The 10,553-nt window shown below is 46.5% G+C and overlaps 1 protein-coding gene across 1 annotated transcript in view; it reads left to right on the top strand.

The window, feature by feature from the left end:
• Positions 1–9,112: 9,112 nt before the first annotated feature.
• The window catches only part of TERT (telomerase reverse transcriptase), a 29,199-nt gene continuing 27,758 nt past the window's right edge, over positions 9,113–10,553 (top strand). The window contains exon 1 of the mRNA XM_054633143.2: positions 9,113–9,562. Coding sequence (XP_054489118.2) covers positions 9,257–9,562 — 306 coding nt within the window. The 5' untranslated portion in view covers positions 9,113–9,256. The remainder of the gene's footprint in view (positions 9,563–10,553) is intronic.

Genomic DNA, 10,553 nt, shown 5'->3' with positions numbered 1-10,553 from the left:
TAGCATCAAAGGAGAGGAATGAGGATGGTGAAGGGACTGTAGGGGAAGCTTGAGATCACTTGGTCTGTTCAGGCTGGAGAAAAGGAGACTGAGGAGAGACTTTACTGCAGTCCAAAACTTCCTTGTGAAGGGGAAGCAAAGGAGAGGGTTCTGATCACTTCACTCTCATGACCATTGACATGACTTGAGTAAACAGCATGAAGCTGAGTTTAGATTGGGATTTTATTAGGAAAAAGTGTTTCACCCAAAGGGTGTCTGGACAAGGGAACAGGCTCCCCAGGGAAGTGGTCACAGCACCAGCCTAACAGAGTTAAAGAAGTGTTTGGACAATGCTCTCAGGCACGTGGTGTCAGTCTTAGGAATGGTGCTGGGTAGGGCCAGCAGTTGGATTTGATCATCCAGCTTGGTCCCTTCCAACTCAACATATTCTATTTAAGAATTTTCTTAGTATAAAGGGAGAACTGTGATGTCTCCTTTTTAAGGATATCTGGTGCTAACCAGTTTGCTTCAGCTATTTCTTTAAGCTATCCTATTTCTTACCGCTCCTTTTAATGGGTCCCTAAAAATCCTGGTTTGATTTGGAGTTTTTTAATTATTCCTCCCCCCCTTCCCCCCCCCCCCTTCATCAGAAGGAACAAAATAGATTCAAAAGGCCCTTTTAACACTGGGACATTGTGGCTCACACCTGCCTATGTTTGCTCAAAAGAGTAGGATAGCTTCTCCTCTGGTGCTTCCAGCTTTCTGTTTAGTGGTACTCTGTCCTTTTAGTCCTTGCCATATGGTACCCATAAAATGCCTTGCAAGCTGTTTTGTGTCTATGTATGTATTTGGGTATAGTTGCCTCTCAGTTTCTGTCCCCTAAGGTTCTTATTTTTCATTTCCAGCTCCTCAATCCATATTAAGAGAGAGCTCTGATTGTTTCTTTTATGATGATTTGTTCTCCTTCTATTTCTTGTACACCTGCAAAGACTTGTGGACTATCTTTCTCTTATTTTGGACTTTGAAAAGTTGATTCTGAACATTTTTACCAGGCATTATTTGCCTGTAGTAGTCTCTAGCCTGAGGTTAGTCTGTGTCAAGCAGCCTAAAGCCAGGTAGGCATTTCATTGGTGTGGTTCATCTGCCTGCTTTGGTCCTGTTAATCACAAGCCAAATGTGACCAGGGAGCAACTGGGAATGAAAAATGCCATTTTCCCCACTCATGAGATATTAAAGAGGGGATTAGAACAGGTTGCAGGTCAGTGAAGAAAATAAATTTTTTTAAAAAAATTTAAAAAAAAGAAAATAAAATGAGGAAAATACAACCAAAAAAAGAAAAATTATGCAAATTTAAGCAATTACACTACCAACCAACTGATGCCCAGCCTCTCCCTGAGCACCTTCTCCCCCCACCCCCAAATCTCCCCTCAGCTTTTTATGCTGAGCATGACACCATATGGTATGGAATACCCCTGGGTCATTGGGGGGCAGCTTTCCCAGCTGTGTCATCTCCCAGATTCCTGTGCACCTCCAGCCTCCTCACTGGTGGAGTGTAGAGGGGAGCAGAAAGGGCTCTGACACTCTGTAAACATTGCTCAGCAGTAAAAAAAAAAAATCTCTGTGTTATCAAGACTCTAGCACAAGTTCAAAACTGTAACTGTAATAGCTCTGTAATAACTAGTACGAAGATATTTAACTCTACCCCAGCCAAAACCAGCACATGGAAAATTAATTTCCCCTCAAACTCACTAATGCTGAAGGGCATGAAACCTGAGGAAGAATGTGTCTGAGGAAGAGCAAAGTGTGATGAAGTTGGGTGTGGCTGGCTGCCAGCCAAGAGTCTGAGATAAGGGTCAAAGAGCTTGGGGAGGAAATACCGGGACTGATGTATGAAAAGCAGCACTGAGCATTTATGAAACAGAATAGAAAAGTTCAGTGTTTGATGGGCACAAAGTATGTCTGATGCAATTAAGACCTGACTTTGAAGAGGCAAATGTGGGAGGAAAGGAAGGGTTAAACATCTGTTTTAAGGAGTAATAGTCAAGTAGGGAAAAGCTGAATCAAACAGTAAGTCTGGGGCTAGTGAGTAGAGTGATGCCATTCAGGGACCATCACACAGTGTGAGAAACACACAGTGGCCTTGAAAAAACATTTAAGAGGTGAAGGGACCACTGTGGCTCTGAAGGAGAGTCCCAATCCAGAGGATTGTAGTGGACAGCCATGGGAAGAGCCAGATCCATGTAAGTCTGGTACCTGTGATAATAGCGCTAGAAAGGGCTTATTTCCCCACACCACATGCCCTCTGCACAGGGCAAGCCAGAGAACCAAATCACATCTCCATTTACCAAGACCACTGTAAAGAAAACAAAGACTGCAGATGCAAGCCAACAGAGAAGAGAGCAAGTCACTATCACAACAGGCTTCATTCCACAGCAGATAAAAGCTGTGGTGTGATGTGACGAGTGCTCTCAAAAGGGATTACACTGAGCAGCTGGTTAGGCTGAAGGGATGGCCTTGATTAAAGACACATCACTGTATGATCTGTCTCAAGCAGTAGCCTTGGTGAGACTGGCACCAAGGTCAGTCACATTGGCTGAAGATCCCCTCATCAGTGATGACTCTGATTGCACACAACACTTCCAGGATTTCTAGCGGAAGGGAATGCTCAGGCAGACAGATTGACAATGCCCATTTCACAAACACTTCCGGATATTTTTGAGCAAGCACAACTGAGTCATGCATTTTTTCAGCAGAATGCACAGGCACTGATGGAATCCTTTCGTCTCACAAAAACTCAGGCGAGGGAAATCATTAGTGCTTGTCCAGATTGTCAACTCGTGCAACCACCTGCTTTGACAGGAGCAGTCAGCCCACGAGGACTGCAAAGTCTTCAGCTGTGGCAAACAGATGTCACAAAATATCCATCATTTGGGAGACTCAAAAATGTTCATGTTTCAGTAGATACATTCTCAGGGGCAGTCTTTGCTTCAGCACATGCAGGGGAAACAGCAGAACATGCTTGTCGACATTTTTTACAAGCGTTTGCATCATTAGGTGTACCTCAAGAAATAAAAACAGATAATGGTCCAACATATACAGGCAGGGTGCTTGACAGATTCCTGAAAAGATGGGGTGTCAGACACACATTTGGCATTCCACATTCACCCACAGGTCAAGCAATCATTGAAAGAACACACCATACCCTGAAATCCCTTTTGGACAGGCAGAAAAGGGGGGAGCCAGAGGCGACACCACACATGAAGTTAAACAAAGCATTGTATGTGTTGAATTTTCTTAACAGTTCGTCTTCAGAACCCAATCCACCAATCGTGAGGCATTTTTCAAACAGCTCTCAGGCAAAACTAAGGGAGAATCCTTTGGTTTTGATCAGAAACCCAGAGACAGGACAAATAGAGGGTCCTTTCAAACTAATCACTTGGGGCAAGGGTTTCGCTTGTGTTTCCACAGGGCGAGGTCTGAAGTGGGTGTCAGTGCGACACGTGAAGCCATTTCGGACAAGAGAGCAAGAGAGCACTGATCCCAGAAGCAGAGAAACGAGCACGCAGACGGAGGAAGAAACTCAAGTTGTGAACAACAACACAGAAGAGGGACAAAAAGAATAAAAACTTTGGGGGTTTTTCCTTTGGGGCTTTGAGTGAAAGCATGACAATGATTTTTCATAAGGATGAAGTCATGGGCTTTATGATGTTCATGCTTTCATCTGTTGCTTTAAGCAATGGAGCAAATCTACCCATCAATCAACCAAAACAAAATGTTTGGGAAACTTTAGCCCAGGCAGCGAACTTAGAAAGTACCTGCCTGACACATTCGAAACCAGGGAAACCATTCACGGCATGCATGGTTGGGTTGCCAGTGGGCAAATGGCCAATTCCAGGGCATCCTCCAATGGAGATTTCGCAGGTCATCAAAGATCCTGTGAATGAATGGTGTGCGTGGACACATCTTTTACCTGTGGCTTCTACCGAACCGCAGGAATTGGAAATTTTCGGGTCCACAACAATGGAACTATGCATGAAATTCGAAATTTCGAATGTGTCAAGGACAAACAAAAGCGTTGATGTCACTCCAAATCACAAGTTTTATAGAAACGCATCAGCTTGGTGTAATCACACCGCGTCGACAGCCAAAGGATCAATCCAGGTCCCAGTGCAATTGCCACGTGGGTTGTTTTTAACTTGTGGGGACAGAATTTGGCACGGCATTCCTGCAAATGCCAAGGGAGGTCCATGCAGCATTGAGAGGATTTCAATGTTATCACCAGATTTGAAAGTATTGAGAGAGCAAAAACATAAAGAGAAAAGGTCCTTGCAACATTACAGTGCAGACTGTGATGATGAAGTATACACCTGGGACAAGGCAAGGAGAATTGCGGCAGCAATTTTCTCACCTCAGACAGCATCGGGGGTGGCCTTGACTCAACTGGACCACATGGGTTGTTGGTTGAGCAAGCATGCTCAATCAGTCTCTCTCACTTTGAGTGATATGTTAAAAGACATAAGTAGTGTGAGAGAGGCAACTCTTCAAAACAGAGCAGCAATCGATTATCTATTGCTTGCTCATGGACATGGATGTGAAGAGTTTGAGGGAATGTGCTGCATGAATCTCTCAGATCATTCAAGATCAATTCATGAAAGTATTCAAAAAATGAAAGACAGTATAAAGAAACTCGGCGAAATCACTGGGTCATGGATTGATGATGTGGCGGGATTTTTTGATCTTTCTCCCTTATGGAGAGGGTTTTTAAAAATGGGATTTTATATTCTAATAATACTCTTAGTCCTCATGCTCATCGTCCCATGCATCTTTTTATGTGTGCGACATGTCATGAGTCAAGTTGCCAAAGAAGTATTCTTGGTGCAAACAGAAGGGGGAGATGTGGGAACTCAGCACATCACTCCGGATGTCCAGAGTTTCCAGGAGAACCCTTGGGGGGTCTCGGAAATCCTGGAATGTTGCCAAGAGTGTTTGGTGGCTTGATTTTGATCCATCCACAGAAGTGACAGCAGTTTGAGGACTTGAGAATCACTTTAGAGTGAAAGGTGTAAAAGGGACACATTTATAGGGTGAAATATAAACTTTAAGGTTTTTGGTACAGGGGGGTTATGGAGACAAGATGGAGGGATCAGGGCGTGTCTCGTCCTTCTTTCTTCTTCTTGTCTTCCATCTACTGTGGTGATGTTGGCACTTGGGGATTGGTTTATGGTGAAGGTGCACTTGCCAACATGGGTGAAAAGTATTGGAAAATAAAGGTAAATATCATGTACGTAGATTTTAGTATAAAAAGACATGACCGCCCCGTGGGTGGTCAGAGTGCCCTTGGCTGCCTTGCAGACCAGACCTCTGTTGGGCAGACAGAAAATTTTGTAGATAAGAAACAATAAACAATCTGAAGATTGAAAAACTGAAGAGTCCAGACTCGTCCTTTGAAACGCGTGCCACCCAAGAACCACCCTACCCATGTCCGGGCAGAGACAGACAGCCGAACCGGACAGGATGTGATGGCCCAAAAAGGGGTCTTACTCTGACAAATTGTACTGGGTCTGGCAAGGACAGAGTTACCCATCTTCAAAGCATCTGTTTGTACCCATCATACCCATCTGTTTGTGCTCTTCATTGGGCCTCTGACTAACAGACAACACGCCCACATCTTGATATTGCTGAGCAGCACTTGGAACAGCATCAGGATTTCTTTTTTCCCACTCTGCCCCCAACAGGAGCAGACTGGGGTGGGCAAGAAACTGGGAGTGGATGCAGCTGGGACAACTGACCTGAACTGACCAAAAGAATGTCCCCTTTTACCATATAATGGCATCCTCAGCAAATGTAATGTTGACTGCTCCAATGTGCCATAGTTATCCACGTGTCCACTAAATCCATTCTCTACTACAGAGTTAGGCAACTTTCACTGCTGAGCTTTCAGATTTACTGCTAGGTAGTCCCATGATATCCTTCGGGATTCTTGATGTCGGGTTACGTATTTTCATAGCCTGTGATACAGAAACTTTCAGTCTTCACATGGGTAATCCCCGAGTTCCTTTAAACTCACCGGTAATTACCATCTAATTATAGAGACTCACTAATCTTTGTATTTTTCCCTCTTTCTTGAACAACATAATTCACAGTACTTTGATCTTGAGACTGTTCATGCTGTGTGCAGAGATTTGACACAGGAGCCTCCCTGAAATTCCTCAGTATTGCCACAGTTCTCCTAAGTGTTCCCTCTCTATTTTTGCATGATAAACTTCCTGGCAAGCTGCTCCACTTCTGATGTTTCATGTTTCTTTCAACTTTGAGAAGTTATTAATCAAACTAATCTGATATTGTTTGATTTGTTTTTCACTTTTCTATTTGAACACAGATTCAGGTTTTTGAAAGACATCTTACTTCTTCTTGTAAGAAAATGTCATATCTTGTGACATTTCTTCTAAGAGTTTCCTTTAGCCTTCTTAAATGGAGCTTTGAAAACAGAGGCACATTTGCAGCCATTACTGAAGCTGGACCCAAACATAACATCTCATTTCCTTTAACTTTGTTGCTTGACCATAAACACAGTGTTTTATTTTTATCATTCCACTATCATCACCCATTCCCAGGGTAACCGCCTTTCACAGAACTTGGTTGTAAAGCAGGATGTGGATAAGGTTAAATATGCCTTGAAGCAAATTTTGTTGAGAACTGTGACCCCATTATTTGTCCAGATCAGGGGTCCCAGTAAAAGAGTGATATTGTAGTAAGCACAAAACTTTCCACTGATTGTCACTAAAGTAATTAGGGAGCGGGACAGTCTGACATATGAGGAGATTGTGAGGCAGCTGGAGGAAAGGCTTAGTGGGGATCATATCAAAGGAATTGCTTAGCCCAAGGAGGAAAGGCTCAGTGGGGATCATATCAAAGTGAATAAATACAAGATGGGTCCAAATTCTTCTCAATGGTATCCAATATCAGGTATAAGAGGCAGTGGGCACAAATTAAAATAGAAGAAAACCAATTTAAACATGATTTTTTGTTTTTTAAGTGTGATAAAGCACTGGAGCAAGTTGCCCAGTGAGGTTGTAGAGTCTCCATCCTTGAGGGTATTAAAGCCTGATTTGACATGGCACTTGGCAATCTGCTCTAAGTGACCCTGCTTTGAGCAGCAGCATAGACTAGATACCTCTATAGAGCTCTTTCAGCCTCAGCTATTCTATGTCTCTGTGATCCTATTTTCCTTATTCATACTGCCACCCCTCCAAAAAAACCCCAAAGGCCAAAAAATCAACCTTATTCTTTTTCCATGCTACTTCATTCCCCCTCCCCCTCCTGAATTCTCTCCCCAGCCCAATGGCAGACACACAGAAAAACACGGGGTACCTGTGAAAAGAAAGAGGAAAGAGCCCCCCTTAACTTGGCTGCAGAAGCCCTCTCCCCCTCCACCACTGCTGTGGTTATTGCCACCAAACAGGCATCAGGAAGAGGCACAGGCTGGGACCTGCCAGCAGCTGGTGGAGATTAATGAATCCCTTTTTCTTCCTTTTCCTCTTACTTTCTTTCTGAACATGCTTCTCACAGGAAATGGTGAACCTTGTTTGCCACAGGCAACATTCTACTTTTAAGGGTGCTGTCACCTTTGGAGCAACAGAGATGTGGGCGGGAAATACATGTCAAATACATCCTACAGAGGTCAGACCAAGGGAATCAGCTTTATCACTACCCTAGGTGCAGATGCTGATGGATTCAGACTGTCTACAAATCCCCTGCCCCTCAGTATGCAGTGGCAGTGCAGTATTTCAGGTATAGCCTTGCTGAGGTCCCATGAAGCCTGGTGTTATTGCTCTGCCTCCCTTGGGAATGCCAGCTGGTGCCTGTCTCTGTTAAAGGGCTAAAAGAGTCTGGCAAGCTTCAACTTGTAGGTCACAAGGTGTCAGGGAGTTGACTACTCAGCCATGCTGATGTTAGGAGATGAGCTGCTTTGGTCACAGGTAGAAATTAATTGTTTTAGTAGGAAAGGAGGCCAGTCCTCCATGAGTGGTGGGATGCTGACCTCACTCCCTAGTCTGTAAAGGCCTCACTAGAGGAAGGGAAGGGACACATTGCTCTGTCTCGACAGACCCACAACTTCTACACGTCTGTCCCTGCCACTGGTGAGAATTTCTCACTGCATGGCACCACCTCTATCAGGGACAAGACTGTCCATGACCACGGGGACACTAACATCTCCCTCCACCTAGTGACACACCTGAAAAAATAACCTTCTCTACAGTGGGATCTGTTGGATGATTCCTCTCAAAGATGAGGCACTCTAATCTTTGTCTAATCTTTGGGAAGAAGAGAACTCTGTTATATTTCTGCAGGATACTCACAGCAACCTAACTATGAAGCCTGGGTAGAAGACAGTCAGTTACCTCACCCTCTGTGGTAGAGTGCTAACTCCATGTTGCCCAAACATTTATGAAAAAGTCCTGGGTTTGCTGAATTTATGTGATGTGTCATGCCACATTTTCTTGCAAAGGTTTTTGGAAATTCAAGTAGCATATATCAGCCAGTTGACCAGATAGTTCTCATAGCAGGATTCCTTATGGGAGTAATGTTGGCTGAGGGATTTGTATTTCTCCCTATTAGCACCACCTAATTCTGCTATTGCAAAGATATTTCACATATATTGTCCTTGCCCATGGCAAGGGGGTTGGAACTAGATGACCTTTGAAGTCCCTTCCAACTCAAACCATGCTATAATTCTAGGATTTCTATTCATTCACCTGGATGACACATGGGGCCTAGAGACCTGCACTTCCCCAGGACTCTACTGCAATCTCTTTCACAGTCTGGAATCAAGTATTCTATCATGAAGTCTTCAGATACCAAGGCAAGTTTGGAATAGGAGGTTACACAGTACCGCGAGCTGTTTGGCCTCTTCATTCATGAGTTTGATGAAAAAGTACGGGGTGAACCACTTCGGTATTTGTAGGGCTTAGTGTGTTCATTTCCACTATAATCTCTCCTACAGTTGCTCTTATTTTAGATAGATCCTCAATGGAGGGGAAAAAAGCGCTCCTCGGAGAGGAGCCCTGCCCTCCTCTGCGGCGGAGCTGGACAGCGGCCTCCGGCCCCGCCCCGGCCGCCCCGGCTCCGCCCGACGCTGCTCCGGGCCACGCGGGGGGCACCGGTCCGCCGCACCAGCGCCGCAGCCTTAAAAGGATGCTGTGGCCCGTTCCTTTTTCTCCTGCCTCACCAATGCTTTTATGTATTTATTAATTCATCGCTGAGCAACCGCTCCGCGATGCCCGGTGGGCGAGCGGCGCGGTCGGAGGGGCGCCGCGGCTGCGCCAGGTGGGCCCGTGCCCCCTTCGGCCGCAACATGGCGGGCAGGGAGGCCTTCACGGCCGTGCTGTCCGCGCTGCGCCGCTGCTACGCGGAGGTCTTCCCGCTGGAGACCTTCGTCCGGCGGCTGGGGGACGGTGGCGCCGGGGACGCCCAGGTGCTGCGGGCCGACGACGCGCCCGGCTACCGCAACTTCGTGGGGCAGTGCCTGGTGTGCGTGCCCCGCGGCGCCCGCGCCATCCCGCGGCCCTTCACCTTCCAGCAGGTAGGAAGGGGCCCGGGGTCGAGAGCCCTGTCGGGGCTCCCCTGGGACGGCGCTTCCCGCGCTCCGTGCGTGCGCGGGGGTGGCGTGGCGGCCCCTTGGCCCCTGGTGGCTGCTGCCGGGCGAACCCCGCCGGCTCCCACAGCCGTCCGCCGCTCCATCCTGGCCCCAGAGCCGGCGGGGAGCGGTGGGAATCACTCCTTGCCGCTTGTTGGGGGTGGGAGAGCAAGGCCCAGGTGCTGGCGCAGGGCGGGCGGATAGCGCTGCAGGTCTGCGTGCCTGCGGCTCCCTGACTCCCTGCCTGCCCATGTGGGTAGGGATGAACGAGCCGAAAGTGGCCGGGGAGCGACTGGGGATGGAGAGTGCCCCAGTCTTGAGAGATTAAAGAAGACGGGGCTAGAAGGGGCTGCAGGTCGGTGTTTAAAGCGGAGGAGAAGCTTTTCAGAGAGGGAAGACCGCTTTTTTCTAGCGCCATATGAGCTAAATTGTGCTGTGGTAGGAAGCAGATGTTGCAAACCCAGGACAACTTGTTGAATGGGTTTTGGAGTTGTGTGCCGAGTCGTTCCGTTGAATTTTCCCTTTACATAAAAGGAAATAGAGGCCTCAAGAAAATTAGCGTTAGTTCCCTGGAGGTTGGAGCCTGCGCGAGCACGTACGCGTGCCTGCAAATGTGGATCTGCAAACACGGATTCACTGGAGCCAGTGGAGTCTGAGCTGCTGAGGGACTCAACGGGAATAATGCGGGGCGTTTCCTGGGCATAAAAGCCAGGATCAAAAGGGCAGATGTTAAAAAGACTTCCTTCAAGTCGTCGGCTTACGTTGCTATGTATGAACATCTTGCATTAAGCTTGGAAAACCTTAATTTTTGAGTATGATGATTGTGAACAATTAATCCTGCTTTGAAAACTGGTGTCTAGGGCTGTGTATCTTTGCATGTGTTTTTATGTAAAGGCTATATTGTGGTTTATGGAGGAGTAAGTGAAAAAAGCTGATT

The sequence above is a fragment of the Agelaius phoeniceus genome, chromosome 1 (genome assembly GCF_051311805.1).
Source record: "Agelaius phoeniceus isolate bAgePho1 chromosome 1, bAgePho1.hap1, whole genome shotgun sequence".
NCBI lineage: Eukaryota > Metazoa > Chordata > Aves > Passeriformes > Icteridae > Agelaius > Agelaius phoeniceus.
Note: the sequence above shows the minus strand (reverse complement) of the source record. Positions and strands in the feature narration are given on the sequence as shown.